This window comes from Hibiscus syriacus, unplaced genomic scaffold (genome assembly GCF_006381635.1).
Source record: "Hibiscus syriacus cultivar Baekdansim isolate YM2019G1 unplaced genomic scaffold, ASM638163v2 tig00112107_pilon, whole genome shotgun sequence".
In the NCBI taxonomy this organism is placed as follows: Eukaryota; Viridiplantae; Streptophyta; class Magnoliopsida; order Malvales; family Malvaceae; genus Hibiscus; species Hibiscus syriacus.
In genome coordinates, this window is record NW_024063254.1 from 324,609 (window position 1) to 343,131 (window position 18,523).

Below are 18,523 nucleotides of genomic sequence, written 5' to 3' on the forward strand. Positions count from 1 at the left end.
TTCATATTGGCGATGGATCTGCTTTACGGATGGTATCCTGATTACTCGAAACTTTTTTTTTTTTTTTTGGATAATTTTCAGTTTTATTACCCAAATAGCAAACTGCTACAGTAACATGTTACAAGGAACAGAATTTGAAAACAGAGAGCAACCTACTTACAAAAATAATCAAGGAGCACACATATCCCAATTTCTAGCAAGAGTAATATTGATATTATCATTACTGTTTAAGTTCCTATTTCTTAAGTGCAGGCCTACTATATTTCTAATGGTTTGTAACAGTTCTGGAGCAGTCTTCGTTCGGCCTTGAAACAGTCTCTTATTTCTTTCGTCCCACAGAAAGTAGATAGTAGTGTTAAGAGCTAACTTCAAAATGGAAGTGAGCAGGGATTTTTCTTTCCAGGAATTAATTGCCCTCGTCCAAAAAGAATCCCATGAGCAAGGAAAAAACTGAATACCAGAAAGTGAGAAAACTGATTTCCAGATGTATTCAGCCATAGAACAATGGAGGAACAGATGGTCTCTAGTTTCTATAAGATCATCACAGAAAACACATTTGCAGTCGTTTAACAGCCCCATATGGTGGAGTCTTTCCTTTGTGGGAAGTCTATCGAGCAAAGTCATCCAAGAGATTAAACTATGTTTAGGAATGTGAAGAGGGAACCAAATAATTTTCTGCCAAGGAACAATAGGCCTCTTTTCACGAATAGCATCCCAAATAACTCTAACTGTTGCAGCTCCAGCAGTCAGAATTGGGTAAGCTTCCGATCGCATTTTTAGTAGTTTCCTCATGTTCTAGCTTAAAGAAGATTGAATGTTAACACTCCAGAAGTCCTATCTCTAAATTCGCATCAGATAGTAACGTTTACTTAGAACTGAGTATCAATTATGGTGCTCGAATAATATTGAAGATTGTTCTTAAAATTCTAGTTTCCTCAGATAGTAATTCATTACAATATAAAATATGTCAAAAATATATATTTAAGAATACAAATACTTATAAAAAAATATTACATTCGAATATTTTAATGCAAAACCATTGATGATAGTGTCAACAACAATGCTTTCCAACATATTTTTCTCAATATATAACATAGCATTTGAAAATGAAAGAACGATATTTTCTAGAATTTGAAAATATATAAAACTAAAAGAAATAATTTGAAAGCATGATCTACCTAGAATTTTAAGAACAATCTTCAATATTATTCAAGCACCATAATTGATAATAAACAATTGTGATTTTACGTGTGATACAAATATGATAAATTAAAAAATGATAATAATAATTTACAGATGAATCGTGAAACGTGAAAGAGAAAAAAATATACTAATTATACTTAAATTTTTTCCTCTCATTAAGTTTTGAAAAAAATAATGTTAATAAATTTTTTTATTGATATGAAAAATCGGGAAAGAGATTTGGTGAATTGATAGTGTGAATTTGGAAAGACCAAAATTAAAGAGTTCAATTGATTTTTTTGAATTTTGAGAAAGAAATATTAAATTAGAATTTTATGAAAGAATAATTTATTAACGTTAATAATTGACACTTTAATAAATTCATGGGTCCCATTATTTTATTGAGTAAATTATGTATTTAGTACCTAAATTATCAGTTTTGATATGTTTTAGTACCTAAACTTTTAATTTTTTTAAAATCATACGTAAAGTTTAGTTTTTGTTTCATTTTAGTACCCGTCGTTAAAAACTTTAGTTTTTTATTTCATTTAGTATCCATTCAAAATTTAACATTAAGTTTTAATTTTTTTTTTAAATTTTAGGTACTAAAACAAACAAAAAATGATAATTATGTACTATACGCGTTAAGTTTTTAACGACGGATACTAAAATGAAATGAAAAGTAAAGGTTAGATATGATTTTGAAAATAATTTAAAATTTTAAGTACTAAAACGGATCAAAACTGATAGTATAGGTACTAAATGCATAGATTACTCTATTTTGTTTTACAATCTTTTAATTTATTATCAGAAAAAATAAAAAATATTATACTGAAAAAAAAATATTTTGTGGGCTATTGGGGGTGCCCCTCCTGCCCTGGCCCAGGGCCGGCCCTGCTTTCTAGTTGATGATGTGTTCTGCCCCTCATGGAATGGAAGTGTTTTATGCACGCAATTGCCGGAAGAAGTTGGTCAAAAATGGATAAAAGTTAAAACTTGATCAAAATGGTGAGGTTGTAGTGAGGGACTGCTTGTAGACGTACGCACAAGTAGAAAGAGTTTTTATATAAATCTATATTTATTATATGGTATAATACCCTTGTAATGATAATTATACATATATATATGCTGTCTTATTTAATCAGTGCAATATCTTTGTCGAAACAACTTACAAGAAAACCTTAATTAGTTAAGTTTCCCTGATCATAACACAAACATATATATGTGTGTGTGTATATATTATAAGCTTAGATATTTAGTATCTTAAGCCCTAAAAATCTGCTTGCATTGGGACTGGTATCTACTGCTTGGTCGCTGCTTTCCCACCTTTTCCCTGCAGTGCAGAGAAATCCATCAGACATTATTTAGTACGTGACTGCATTATCATTTCTTACAAACATGATAATATCTCTCTCTCTCACACACACACACACATATACATATATATATATATATAATATCTCTCTCTCTCTCTCTCACACACACACACATATATATATATATATATACGAGTTTGGATCGAGTTGCATCGTAAAACTCTTTCATTTTAAATTGATTTAAGATGACTGGAGGAATGTATGAAGTTTTATTTTCAATTATTCATTTACATATGATAATCATAAATTAGTGTAGAATTAAAGAATTTTATTCACGAATGTATATAGTTACCTTCTTAGCAGCGGGTTTTTTTGGTTCCTGAGGCTTTTGAGCAGCCTTTTTGGCGGCGGGCTTGGAAGCAGCGGCTTTGGTGGAAGCATCGGTGGCCTTTGAAGTTGCAGCTTCCTTCTTGACCTGTCCAAAGAGTTGAGTGCCAACAGGCTTTTCAGCCTTCATTGATGCCATTGCTAGCTCTCGGGAATTGCAAATTAACTAGTAGTAATAATTAAAAAACTTGGCTAAGCACATAACTATATCGAAATTGGTGTTTTCTGCATGTATTTATACAAGGTTTTTACATGTGAGGCCAGTTGATGAAGGAATTAGAATCGGTGGGTTAAAAGATTCCAACGCGATAGGGGGGATGGTGGAAGTTTAAGAGAATATGGAATAACTTACATCAAGACAATGGATATGATGTGATGAGACCAACTTTAACTACTCTTACTTGTTATCTTACAGTATCAGATTCATATACTTCGCTTACAATTTCTTTTTGCTGGTTTTGTTAACTAAAGTTGCTTAGTAAAATTCATTATCAGCGTCGATAGATTCTCTACCCAGGAATGAATATATATTATCTTTTAAAAGGGATTAATAATATATAATAGCATAATGTAAAAACAAAAATCCTAACTTTTGATCGAATGCATTTATTTAAACATTTAATTCTCAAGTCTTATGTTTCATTTCGGGCTAAAATAATTTTTTTGTAGATAAAATTATTAATTAACTTACTATTAACGTCTTGAAATTACGTGATAAACCTACATAACATCACAGGTGTTATGTTTGGCTTGTAAATTGTCAAAAGTTTGAAAATTCATCTTGGTTGGTGGCCAACTTTGCACATGGGAATTTCATCTTTGGTCCCTAAAATATTAGGTTATTTATAAATTTAGTCCTTAAAACTCAACTATAAATAGGCCTAAGTATTTCATTAGAAATCATCCCAAAACAAGTTCTCTCTTCCATTTGTTTTCTTCATTCTCTCACTTTGGGAATTCTAAAGAATTCCATTGTTGTAATATTTGTTGATAGTGAAGTTATCATACGGTGTGGTACCCCGAGGAGTAGACGATATTCTCGTCGAACCATGTAAATTTGATGTATTCTCTCTTTTATTGTTTTTTATTCGGTTTTTCCATTGTGTTTCAATATTCAATAGTTTGACGGGTTTATCTGTTGTGCAATATTTGGTGGTTTTGATCTTGATATTTTAGGTCAATTTTGAAACTACGTTCGTGTGGGAAATAACTCGGTTTCCCCAACAAATGGCATCAGAGCTTCGGTTGAGGTTATCCTCCGTTGTTGAAAAGATACACTTCGTGCTATTGAATATTGTTCGTTAGAATTAAAATGCCAAAATACGGATCAGTTGAGACATCAATGTCAAATGCAAACTTCTCGGTGGAATTGTTCGATGGATCCGGTCATTTTGGCATGTGGCAAGGCGAGGTGTTAGACGCTTTATTCCAATAAGGTCTAGACATCGCCATTGAGGAAGAAAAACCGTAGATATGGAGGAGAAAGAATGGAGAACAATCAATCGTTTGGCATGCATCATGATTCGATCTTGTCTTTCCAGGGAGCAGAAGTATGGCTACAAGAACGAGACTTAAGCAAGGAAGATGTGGAAAGCATTTAAGGAAAAATTCCTAAAGAAAAGCTCTCAGAATCGTCTCCACATGAAGAAAAGATTGTTCGGATTTGATTATCAACCATACACCAGTATGAATGAACACATCACTGCGTTGAATGAGCTAGTGGTAGACTTATTGGGCATGGATGAAACCTTCAAAGATAAAGATTTGGCTTTGATGTTGTTGCCATGTCTTCCAGATGAATTTGAGCACCTTGAGACAAAGTTACTTCATGGTAAGGATAATGTTACCCTTAAAGATGTAACTGCTGCTTTGTATAGTTATGAGCTCAGAAAGAAAACCAAGAAGGAGAGCAAGTACGAAGCAGTGAAGGCCATGGTGGCAAGAGGTCGCTCGAAAAGTCAAAAGTCAAAGTGGAGAGGGAGATCAAAGTCGAAGTCCAGACTGGGAAAAGATGAATGTGACTTTTGTCATGAGAAAGGCCATTGGAAGAAAGATTGTCCGAAGCTGAAGAAGAAAGGAAAAGTTGCTCCGAATGCATGTGTTGCAGAACATGATGCAAATGACTCTGACATATCATTGGTTGCTTCATCATCAACATTCCATTCAGATGAGTGGATATTAGATTCGGGTTATACCTATCATATGTCCCCTAATCGGGAGTGGTTCTCCGATTTAGTAGAACTAAATGCAGGAGTTGTTTATATGGGCAATGACAATGCCTGTAAAACTGTTGGGATATGTTCAATTCGATTGAAAAATCAAGATGGATCAACCAGAGTTCTGACTGATGTCCGATACTGTAACACCCCAACCCGTACTGACCCGGATACGAGTCTGAGATGTCACATTGACTTTTCAAAACAATTTTCTTACAAAATAATCGAACATTTGAATTTATATTAAGAAAATACGATAAAATACTATTAAATTATGCTTCATTATAAAAATTTGAAAACAATATGTATTTGTGAACAGTACTATAAGGTATGAATAATATCGTGAACAGTACCATGAAGAGTGAAAATTTTCGAATATAAATTGTGTGTCGATGCACTGCTACAATAACTTTCATAAAATACGTATAAATTCATAAAAAATCTAAATTTCCATCCGTATAAAATTACCTTTTACATAAATACGTTTAAAATATTACAAAAATCTATCATATGATTTTAACAAAACCGATTAAAACATATCGTATTCAAACCTTTATTTATATGCCAACCACTATCATTATTACAAAATGCATACTATTCAATTCTCTTATGATCTGATCTTTGGAAAGGAGAAACTGACATGTTTTGCATAACTTTTATCAATCTTCCTCTTCTCGAAACCTACGAGTGAAACAATCACATGCTAAGTCGTTGACTTAGTGAGGATATAAAACATATAATAAAAATAATGCATTTCATATCCGTATGAACATATCATCTACTCATTCAATCATGTCACATATGATTCCATATAAATAATAATAGCATGATAACATGTAATAATGCAAACACTTTTATACCTTTTTGTAAGCCCATGTACATTACTGAGAACTCAAGGTATGTGAGTACATTGAGGCTGTGCATTATGCTGTCACCATAACTCGTATGGGGTCCCACTAGGGGCTATGAAATTTGTCTCGAAGGACCTATGTAACTGTCATATGTTCCAAAGAACATAGGTAAACTGTCCATATGTTCCGTAGAACATAGGTAACCCTCGACTCTTAGCATGTCAACTATACCACTAGCTCTCATATCATATAACATGGACATTATCATTTATACATTTCATATCACTTGTTCTTTCTCTTCTGTCACATACCACATGCATGTGTAACCATCTATGTCATTTTATATAACATGTAATACATATTCATGTAAGCATGTAGATCATGTAACATTCATATAGTCACATAGTTTATCTCATTTCACATTGGTCATGTCTCATAGCATATATCACATATGCATATAATCATGTAACATATATATAATAACCTATATTCATTTCATGTATTCATGCACATATAAGAATCACAAATCAAATAACATTTTATGAGTCAATTTTTACCATAGTAACTCCATCACTGGCTCATCGCAAGCCAATGTTCGTTCAATAACATAAGTACAATTAAAATTGCACTCACCTTAGTCTTGCTTTGATTTGATCCTAATTCTTTGATTGTTCTGAAACTTGTTTAGGCTCAACATCTACATAAATATAATTTTCAAGACAATTATAAGAAGCCTAAAACCTTATAATTCGATACTAATAACTTGAGCTAATTTAATGAACCCAAAAATTCAGTTTTCCTTTAGGGGTGTACCGATGCACTATGGATGCATCGGTACACAAATTAGGTTCGAAATTCCCATGCATCGATGCACCCCTTAATGCATCGATGCACCTTCAAATTTTATCTTAGTGCATCGGTACACATTGATAGTGCATCGATGCACCAACCCAGAATAGACTATTTCATCCAAAAATTCCACAACTTTTCATTAAATTTCCTCATATAAAACTACTTTTATACCACTTAACTCAATTACAACCATTTTAACTAACTTTTATCATTCCCATACCTTATTATCTCTCACATCTCATCCAAATTCTTAAAGCTAAGAATCATACCAAATTTTCCATGTTATCCAAACTTAATTCTAACACTTTTAACTTCTTATTCTCATTGATGACAAGTCAATTTCATCCTACAAATTCATTTAAACCTTCTTATTCAAAATTTCACTTAAAAACTCAGTTTCTTTAATCTTTCATAACTTCTTTATCTTTTGATTTTAAGACAAATTAAGCTTTCCTTAAACTTAATTATCATCTAAGGATCAAAACCCAACCTTTAAATCAACAAATAATCAAGAAACAAAGAAACTCTTACCTTTGCCTAGCTTCCACGGTTGGAGAAGAAGAAAGGAAGAAGAAGAAGATGATGAAATGTTTTCATCTTACCCTCCCCCATATGTATATCTCTTATTAAAGGGGAGAAAAATATTTTTCCTTATCAATTAACCATTTTGCCCTTTAATTCCTTGAATAATTACTAACAGCTTTCTGGAAATATTCCCAAATAAATCATTGAACTATTCAACTATTTTACTTTAATCACCAAATTCTAAAATTTTACAATTTAGTCACTAACCCAGTATTGAAGATGTTACAGATACGTGCCCAGTTTGAAGAAAAATCTCATCTCGTTGGGAGCCTTGGAATCCAAAGGCTCAGTAGTCACTATGAGAGATGGAGTTTTAAAAGTCACATCTGGCGCACTTGTGATGATGAAGGGCCTCAGGAAAAATAATTTGTATTACTACCAAGGTAGTACAATTATTGAAGCAGTTGCAACAGCTTCCGGAGGTGATGATTTTGATACAACCCAGTTGTGGCATATACGGTTGGAACATGCTAGAGAGAAATCCTTGCAAATTCTGGCAAAGAAAGGATTTTTGAAAGGTGAAAAGGCTTGTAAATTGAACTTTTACGAGCATTGTGTTCTAGAAAAGTAGAAGAGAGTGAAGTTTGGCACCACTATACATAATACAAAAGGTATTGTGGATTATATTCACTCATATGTATGGAGTCCTTCAAAGACATCGTCTTTAGGAGAAAACCATTATTTTGTAACTTTTGTAGATGACTTTTACAGAAGAGTTTGGGTGTATCCGATGAAGTCTAAAGATGAAGTGTTTCGAATTTTCCATAATTTTCCTTAAATGGAAAAATATGATCGAAAACCAGACTAGTAGAAAGATCAAACGTCTTAGGACGGACAATGGAGGGGAATATAAAAGTGACCCATTCTTTGACGTTTGCCATGAGTATGGTATTGTTTGACACTTCACTGTTAGAAATACACCAAAACAGAATGGGGTGGCAGAACTTATGAATCGAACACTATTGGAGAAAGTTTGATGTATGTTGTCTAATACTGGGTTAAGTAAGATATTTTGGGTTGAGGCTATGACATATGTTGGTCATCTCATCAATCGTCTGCCGTCATCAGCGATAGGAGGAAAAAACCATTGGAGGTATGGTCTGGAAACCCTGCTACTGATTATGATTCCTTACATGTATTTGAAACCACTTCTTATTATCATGTGAAGGAATCTAAGCTTGATCCAAGAGCAAAAAAGGCTCTCTTTATGGGATCACCCATGGAGTAAAGGGATTCCACTTTTGGTGTTTAGACACCAAGAAGATAATTTATAGCAGAGATGTTACCTTTGATGAATTTTCCCTAGTAAAGAAGGTAATAAATGAAGTTGTCCAGACAAGTAGTACTCCGCAGCAGATGGAGCATACTCCAAAACAGGTGGAGTTTCAGCAGATGATGATCCCAAAAGTTGATGTAACTAATTCTTCAACTCCAATAGAAGAATCAGAAAATGAAGAGGTTCAAACCCAATAACCATCGGAGATACCAGAACCACTTGCAGTTACAAGGCCAAGGAGAGAAATTCGTAGACCTGCTCGATTTATTGATATAGTGGCATATGCTCTTCCAGTTGTTGATGATGATATCTCTATCACTTACCAAGAAGTAATACAAAGATTGGAAAGTGATAAGTGGAAAAGTGTCATGGATGAAGAAATGTAATCTCTCCAAAAGAACAACATTTGGAAACTGACACAATTACCGAAAGGTAAAAGAGTAATTGGATGCAAGTGGGTATTTGCAAAGAAAGATGGATCTCATAGCAAGAAAGATGTTTGCTACAAGGCACGGTTGGTAGCTAAAGTCTACGCTCAAAAGGAGGGAATCGACTACAATGAAGTATTTTCCCCTGTTGTGAAACATTCCTCCATTAGAATATTGTTGGCCTTGGTAGCACAGTTGAATTTGGAGCTAGCTCAACTTGATGTAAAGACGACTTTCTTGCACGGTGATTTAGAAGATGAGATATATATGACTCAGTCAGAAGGATACAAAGATGGTGGTTGTGAGAAATGAGTTTGTAAGTTGAACAAAACGCTATATGGATTGAAGCAATCTCTGAGGCAGTGGTACAAGCGATTTGATAGCTTTATGAGGAGGCAAAAGTGCACTAGAAGCAAATATGATCATTGTGTGTATTTGCAAAAACTCAAAGATAGATCTTTCATTTATCTTTTCTTATACGTTGACGATATATTGATCGCTTCGAAGAGTCAAAAGAAGATAGACAAATTAAAGGCTCAGTTAAATCATGAGTTTGAGATGAAAGATCAAGGTGAGGCTAAGAAGATTCTTGGTATGGAGATAAGTAGAGATAGACAGATAGGGAAGCTTTGTTTAACTCAGAAGCAGTATATAAGAAAGGTATTACAATGTTTTGGCAAGAATGAAAATACCAAACATGTAAGTATCCCACTAACTTCTCATTTGAAACTTAGTTAATAGTTATCTCCTAAAACTAACGAAGAACGAGAGTATATGGCAAAAATTCCATATGCTAATGCAGTTGGGAGCTTGATGTATGTAATGGTGTGTACGCGTCCTGACATTTCACAAGCAGTTGGAGTTGTGAGCAGGTACATGCATGATCCTGAAAAAGGACATTGGCAAGCTGTGAAATGGATTCTATGGTATCTCTAACAAACTGTGGATGTTGGTTTAGTTTTTGAACAGGATGAAACACTTGGTCAGTGTGTGGTTGGATATGTTGATTCCGACTATGCTAGTGATTTGGATAAGCGTTGATATGATGACCAAGGTGGTAACAAATCTCCATCTTGGCTTGAAATTACCAAGATGAATTTTCCAACTTGCCAAATTTGACAATTTACAAGCCAAACATAACAAATCTCCACCTTGGCTTGAAATTACCAAGCCTACTCAACTTCTTCAACTCCCCAAATTTGATGTTGTGCCTCTAATTGCATTCACAAGCGCCATATACCCGAAGGTGCTCAAACTTCATAAAATTGCAACAGCAGTAAATACTACAGATATGATGACCAAGGTGGTAACAATAATCAAGTTCAATCATTGTTTGAACTTGATTAACATCCTGAAATTTGAGCACCTTCGGGTATATGGCGCTTGTGAGCGCAATTCGAGGCACAACATCAAATTTGGGGAGTTGAAAAAGTTGAGTAGGCTTGGTAATTTCAAGATAAGGTGGAGATTTGTTATGTTTGGCTTGTAAATTGTCAAATTTGGCAAGTTGGAAAATTCATCTTGGTTGGTGGCCAACTTATTGGAAAATTCATCTTTGGTAGGTGGCCAACTTTGCACATGGGAATTTCATCTTTGGTCCCTAAAATATTAGGTTATTTATAAGTTTAGTCCTTAAAACTCAACTATAAATAGGTCTAAGTATTTCATTAGAAATCATCCCAAAACAAGTTCTCTATTCAATTTGTTTTCTTCATTCTCTCACTTTGGGAATTCTAAAGAATTCTATTTGTTGTAATATTTGTTGATAGTGAAGTTATCATCCGGTGTGGTGCCCTAAGGAGTAGACGATATTCTCGTCGAAACTCGTAAATTTGGCATATTCTCTCATTTATTGTTTTTTATTCGGTTTTTCAATTGTGTTTAAATATTCAATAGTTTGACGGGTTTATCCGCTGTGCAACCTTTGGTGGTTTTAATCTTGATATTTTAGGTTAATTTTGAAACTACGTTCGTGTCAGAAATAACCCAGTTTCCCCACCAACAGGCTGATATGATAATACCACATGTACAGAGATGCTGACATAGTAAAATGAGACGTAATTCTACACCAATAGTCCCTTCACGGTTCTACACACTATAGGCGCTGTCGACCTTAATCTTCACTTGGTTTGGGCCTGGTCTACACCAACTAGCAATCCTCGAGATGGGGCAGAGACACTACTTGAGGCCGCTTTATGGGTGGTAAAGTCCGCATGTAGGATCATTGAGTTATCGAAGATCACCCGTGCTAGCTGCTATCGATCTTCATGGACATAAATGTTGCGGTGGTTCCAAACATTCCAAAGCATAACCACAATAGTTGTGAACCCGTCCATGTTAAAGTGTCGCATCAGCTCCTCTAGCCACTATCGTTCGTTTGTGCTTGTGCTTGCGCTGTTAAGAACTAGAGGATCATACACCACAAGCGAATACTTCCTTGGTACAACTGTAGTCGTGCAAGGCATGGACTATCTCCACTTCTTGTCCACAGAGTTTGCACAAAGCAGAATCACCCACAAGTTGTTTACATATAGAAGAGAGGAAATGAATGAATAGATTAGTTTGATTCATGAAAAGTTGATAGATATAAGTGAACAGACACAATGAATGAAGAGATGTAATATTAAACTAAAAGATAATAAAATGATACAATTTTTCGAAAGATAAAATTATTTATCAAGATATTTAATTATTCATCAAATACATTTATATTCAACGAGAGGTACAATTATTTTAAAAATAACATAATAATCCAACAAGCACTCGCTCTTTGACAATAACAAAGTTTAATACTCAATGGGCTTGGTACTTGCCCAACTTATAAAGAGAACTGGCAGCAGATTTTCAGTATGCCATACTGATATGATAACCAACCATACCACGACATCAACGTGGCTTTTTGCTCCCAATTAATAATAGTAATATATATTATGCAGAATCCATTGAGTGGCCTCGTAGTTAGAGGGCATGTTATTCTCTTTTGAGATATTGGGTTCAAGCAATTTGATCTGTAATAATATATATATGGTTATATGAGATTTCAATGACAAAAAATTTTGAGCAAATATTATTTTGTAATCGTATTCAAATATATATATTAAATGATGACCAAATATATGAAAAAAAGGATATTAATTAAGGTTTTGTTTGGTTAATGTTTGGGTTTGGTCTAAAACCTATGTTACCTCATTCACTGACGATTTTTGATTTGATACACATATTTCGAATACGAAAACACTAGCTATTCAATTCAGCAAAATTTACATTCCCATTAACATATAGGTTTTACTTAAAATTATTGAGTGAACCAATCAATTATTTACTTAGAGTTATGTCTTCTTGTAAACACAAAAATCATATATAAATTCTAAAAATTATATATTCCAATGTATCATATTTCGTTCCATGTTGGTGCACGGGTCAGTTGGAGGTACATTTATCAACTAAAATCTGAGAGTGGCCTTGGGATTAAAGATATCAAAACTTGGAATAAAAAATATTCTTACTGGGAAGGGCTCTTGAGATTAGAGACCATTTGCTTTTTTTAGTGATCGTTGGTTAGGAGTATTTGGGAGGCAATTTTGAGGTTCTGCGGTTTGTCTGGACAAATCATGTGTTGGGAGGAGGAGATTAAGTGGGCAGTTATTAGCCTCAAGGATAAATCGTCGCTTACAACTATCCTTAAATTAGCATGGAACGGTCGTGTTTATACCATATGTGATCAAAGGAAAATCAAAGGAAGTTGTTGTTAGGATTGTAAATGAGACGAGACATATCGCGAGCTATTCGAGATCGATTTGATCAAGGCTCGATAAATACTCGGGTCGAATGGACACAACTCGAGCTCGAATCGAGTTCTTAACTAGCCGAAACGAGCTACTTGATATTCGACTCGAAAAACTCGTGAGCAGCTCGAAAATATAATATATTAAGATTTATTTTTTTTTTAAATAAATTATTAATACTATTAACATTTATGTATTGATTTTTTTAAAATACAGTAAGATTTTCATGTATTTAAGGTTCAGCTTCGAGTTTGAGTTTGAGGCTTCAATCAAGTTAAGTTTAAGAAATTTTTTTTCTTCATTTCGAGCCTTTTCGAGCTGCTCACGAGCTTCAGTTCAGGATTTCGAGTTCAAGTCGAGCTTGAAAATTTTAAGCTCGCGAGTTTTCGAGTTGAATCTAACTCCATTTCAGAGTTTTCGAGTCGAGATCGAACTCAACAATACTCAAGTTCGACTCGGCTCGTTTACACCCTAGTTGTTGTCATTCTATCCACTGTTAAGGACATGGTGAGGATTAATCTTCAAGGGAGGAACATAGTTTTAATGAACTTTATTAGTGTTCATCTTTGTAATATGTGCGATATCCCTTGCTGAGTATTTTTAATTGTTGAATGCTTTGTTTAAACTGTAGTATATCACTGTTGTTTTTGGATAATATATAAAATTTATCCCCAAAAAAAATAATATTATTAGTTTTATGATATTATTTATTTCTATCTTATAACAAATTTAAATTGTGCTTGATTTTTATCATTATTTTTTTTATTTTTTTAATTCGATTTGATTATGAACAAACAAATTTTATAGGAAAAAACTAAAATCAAATTAAAATCAAACCGTAAAATAAAAAACATGAACTAAATTGAACTGTATGATTTAATCCAAATTACTTTTTGATTTTCTCCGTTTTATTACTCAAATCTACTTATAAGAAAGCCTTACGGGAGGTTCCATCCCTCCATCTTTACCTCACACCTCCTGCATCGAGTCCTCTCTCAAGTAGATGCGTCGGTTGCCTACTTGTGTGTATGTTGTCAGTGATTAAAAAAGATTTTAAATAAATATTACCTTGTAATCATTCTAGACTATTAAAAAATTACAGGAACAATACATTAAATATTATCTTAACTTATAATTAACACGCATCACCACCGTTAACAGTCACTGCACAACAAATATAATTTAATTAATTTGCATGATGATCAGCTGGCCAATAATTAATTAGGAGATGTATACAGATTGATTAATTTTGTACGTGGGATGAATTTGATCATGATTGAACCGGAGACCATCTTCATTCATTCTTCGTACGAGCCTGTACCATGAACAATTAGGCTATGATGATCGAGGTTTCCCATATACTCTTAGACCCACATAAGCCAGTAGCCTGTATCCGGCCAACATTATTATCAAAGCAACCGCATCCCACCACCTATTATCATAATCAAGACCCAAATGCTTGATTGCCGGAAAATCGATGACCTTGCAACGCCTCCCGACCTCACATTCGTACAACTCGTTCGCCGAGTACTGCACCCCGACCAGAAGTTTATAGCAGTAGTGACTAAAGGAGATGTATTTTAACCAAGCTATAAAATCAGGCATGTGGTGAATGTAGTATCCGCCCACTAATAGAAATACCAGCATGGTCACAGAAGCCAAGGTTGTGGCCTGTTTTACGTCCATTAGAATGGCTCCCATTGCCAGTCCTAGCGCTTGAGAGACAAGCACGTTTAAGAGTACGATCGAGAGTGTTAGAACAAATGTTAGAAGTGAAGGCTTGAGTCCACCCATCCAATATGTTACGGCCACGAATATCGTGGGAAGAACAAGCTCCATCGGCAAGTCTCCAGCTGTTCGGGCGATGTAATACGAGGATAAACGGTACATCCCCGACGATCCTTCTCTGATTAACATTGGACGTTCTTGTGGGAAGGTGAATATGGCATTGAACAGAGGGAAAAAGCCCCAGAATATTGAGAAGAAAAACAGAAGTCCCACCTGCAAACAAAAATATAAATTTACATATATGTACTGGTTTCGAATTAAGATTTCATGATATTTGGTACCTGATCTTGTATGTGGGAAGTATCGGAATGCCACCAGAGGAGGCCTGAAAGAACCGAAACCGACATGACTTGAAATATTCGTAGGCCTGAAAAGGATTCATGCTTCCTCTCTTGTACACCCCTTGTCAACAAGACCTTGAATTGTTCCCACCAGCTGCTGTTCCATTCAACCTCACTTGATTTCGATGATTTAGCTGTTGGAAAAGACGAATCTTGCAGATTCTGACTGATATCGGCCTTCAATGTAGGGTATATGTTCTTCTTGTAAGACGATATTAGGAACTGTTTAGTGGAATTTTGATCATCAGGGTGGTCTACTCTGCCATGAAATTCCAGTTGCTCGTCCGGTTTTACATCAGGGGCTATACCTGCTTGCACAAAACAGTCTTCAACATTGTGCAGATTTTCAACTTCTTAGACTATTCAAATAATCAAGCATAAATCATGGCCGATATCAAGGGGATGGTGGAGCTCCAATCGATAACAAGTACGAGTCAAAAGGGGAAACAACGAAAAGATTTAAAAGATAAAGAGACAAAAATTAATTAAAAAACCCAAAATTAATTAATTAGTTGACGACTTTTTGACTTAATCATTTCCCTTGACTTGAGTTACTTATTCGGTATGAGTTTAACAGTTAATATAAAGTAATAAAAAATAAATTTTAACCAAAAATTTATTAAAAGCATAACATTTTAGAATAAATTAGATAGTATTTTAGATTAAAATAGAAATATTATATTTTTTTTATAAAAAATCATGTAAATTACATAATTATTCCGATTATAACTTAATTAATTACCTATAAGATATTTTGTAATTGTAACCATGTCCTTTATTAATTGTGTAACTTTTTAATATAAACAATTAATATTTTATGCTAAAATCCGTTATAATGCAATATTCCTTATTATAACTCAAATTATTGTTAATTATATAAATTTTGTAATTAAACAAAATAATATTTAAAGTTAAAATTCACTGCAAATTAATTTTAGGTTACGCGGCCCCTACTTATCCAAGAGAGAAAATAAAAAAGTTGGGAGTTTTGGTTATGCCTACCATTAGCCAGATCAAGGAGAAAATCAGCAGGGTTCAAAAAATTGAAACTGGGTGTGAAACCAATGTAGCCGAAATAGTCCATGGCCTGATCCGCTTTCCCCCAATAAATGGGATACCCTTCGGAAAGCACCAGCACCTTATCAAACATCCTGTACAACCCACTTGAAGGCTGGTGAATGGTGGTGATGACAGTCCGGCCACCGCGTGCTAAGCCGCGTAAGGTAACCATAATTCTGTGCGCGGCGGTCGAGTCGAGTCCTGAAGTGGGTTCATCCAGCATCAACAAACTGGGGTTCACTAACATCTCCAAACCAACACTGACTCGCTTACGTTCTCCACCCGACACACCCCGAAGAAGAGGCCCACCGACAACATTGTTCCTACACCTTGCTAACCCGAGTTCCACTATAATCAGTTCAGCTTGCTCAATCTTTTCTTGCGTGGTCAGCTTTTTCGGCAGTTTCAATAAAGCGGCGTATGTCAGCGTTTCTAACACGGTGAGGTGGGGATACAACACATCGTCTTGAGCCACGAATCCTATTCTGCGCTTCACGGAACTGGAGAATGGCCGCCCATTGTACGTTATGGTGCCGGACATCTTCCCTGTTAAACGACCTCCGAGAGCAGTGAGGAGGGTGGTTTTACCACTACCGGATGGACCGAGCATTGCCAGTAGCTCACCGGGTCGAACCACACCGCTAACTCCATTCAGTACACTCGTTCTCGGCTTGGGTTTATGGGACGAGAAACAGCTCGCGGTTGTGGCACTAGAATGGATGCTGTAGGCCACTTCTTCGAACTGCAACCAATACACATCTATAATCATTTATGTACTCAAACTAATTAACGTGCAAGGTTATACGTAGTAGAGAATAAAGAACCTTGAGAGTTATAGGACGTAAAGATTGGGATAAAACTGAAAAGGGAAGTGGAGTTAGCGGCTGTTGTTGAGATGGGATCGGACGTTGAGAACACGGGACGACGTCTGCGGCTGAAGTGGACGGTTCGGCGTGAACGGAAACGAAATTCTCCGCCGTCCGGGTGGTTGTGAGCATGATGCTGGCAGGACTATTATGGATGGTGATATTGCTACTTTCTTGGTGAGGGGGCATCATAGTATTTTGATTTCAGGGGAAATGCCAAATCGTTGTAATTAAACTAGGCAAAAATGAGGAGAGCTCATGAGACGGGAGAATTAGAACTTGGCATGGAAGATGATTTACGACATACTTATAAAAAGATTTCCAGAGTTACCTAAGCCGGGACATGTACGTAATTTTTCTTCAAAGTCTTTTCCACTCGTCCACGTGTTTGGACAAAATTAATTAATTGTTTTTTCCAAGTTACATGTTGTAATCAAATTAATTGAATCCCAATAATTGAATCTATTCCGTTCCTAAAAAAAATTAGGTTTAAGCAATTATATCTGTAAAATATATAAGTTATTAATAAAATTCTTATCAACAATAAGTTTTCTAGTGAGATGATATACTAAATTTCTTAAGTAAAGTCAGGAGTTTGAATTTTGATGTTTGTCAATAGAGTAAATTGGACTAGGAGAGTCGTCCTTACCTTTGTAGTATCTAATTTATATTAATTTTTTAATAAATCAAATACCAGTGATTAATTAAAAAAATTAAAACTCAATAATCATACATTTTTGTTTAAGAAAATAAAAGAATTAAACACTTAAAGTCATGGGTGAATGCACGTATCCCATTATTTAAGGAAAACAATGAAATTTAGTATAATATATTAAAGAAAAATAAAATAAAAATAAAAATTTTTGCACTCAAATTATTTTTAAGAAAAAAAATTAAAATTTTAGATCCCATTTATAAATTTCTGAATCCGTCACTGATTAAAGTAATCACATTTGCCACGTAGCATGTTGTCCCCGTCTTCACAAATCCCTCCGCAGACCGCTGCCCATGCAAATAATAATGCATTATAGGACTTGGAATATAATATGTGTGTCAAATTGAAAATACGTTAATTATTTATTAGATAATAACTCTATTTTTGGATGAATATTTGAAGTTATATAGTATTAAAATTGATGTTGGTCAAAAGAAAATGAAATAAAAATAAAATCTCTTAAGAATAGAATAATATATATATCTTTGATTGGAAGAATCATCTTTTAAAAATTTGACAACTTAAAAGGAAATAGTATTTATATTAATTGTTTTATATTTAAACGAATGAGTACGTGTGGTGTTTGGAGACTCGAGTGGAGGAGAACCCAACCAACCCACTTTCTTTTTCGGATTTCACGAAAATAAAGCAATTCTATTAGGGTAAACTAAGCTTTTCATAATTTTATTTTAATCATTCGGTTTTAAAAATATTTAATTAGATTTTTTGATTTTTAAATTATTTCATTTTTTTACTCGACCGTTAAATTAAAAATAACAGAGTGACATTACATGTTTTTTTATGATGTGGGTTGTTTTCTGTTTATATGGAAGTCACCTCGTTTTTTTTTTATTTTTTCTAGGTAAAATATAAAAA

General features: G+C 34.4%; 2 protein-coding genes and 1 long non-coding RNA gene across 3 annotated transcripts; all 3 read right to left on the reverse strand.

The window, feature by feature from the left end:
• Positions 1–168: 168 nt before the first annotated feature.
• Positions 169–774, reverse strand: LOC120174477. Its single transcript, XM_039181304.1, has one exon. It carries the CDS (start codon positions 772–774, stop codon positions 169–171), a length of 606 nt encoding a protein of 201 aa, XP_039037235.1.
• A 1,490-nt stretch (positions 775–2,264) lies between these two features.
• LOC120174452 lies at positions 2,265–3,096 on the reverse strand. The gene is made up of 2 exons (XR_005521175.1): positions 2,851–3,096; positions 2,265–2,515 (listed from the first exon to the last, which is right to left on the reverse strand). It is a non-coding gene; the product is annotated as an uncharacterized LOC120174452 (long non-coding RNA).
• A 10,833-nt stretch (positions 3,097–13,929) lies between these two features.
• LOC120174448 (ABC transporter G family member 21) lies at positions 13,930–17,196 on the reverse strand. Its single transcript, XM_039181292.1, has 5 exons — positions 16,891–17,196; positions 16,010–16,808; positions 14,948–15,315; positions 14,194–14,879; positions 13,930–14,127 (listed from the first exon to the last, which is right to left on the reverse strand). The coding sequence occupies exons 1-4, from the start codon at positions 17,122–17,124 to the stop codon at positions 14,214–14,216; spliced, it is 2,067 nt and encodes a 688-aa protein (XP_039037223.1). The 5' UTR covers positions 17,125–17,196; the 3' UTR covers positions 13,930–14,127; positions 14,194–14,213.
• Positions 17,197–18,523: the final 1,327 nt, after the last annotated feature.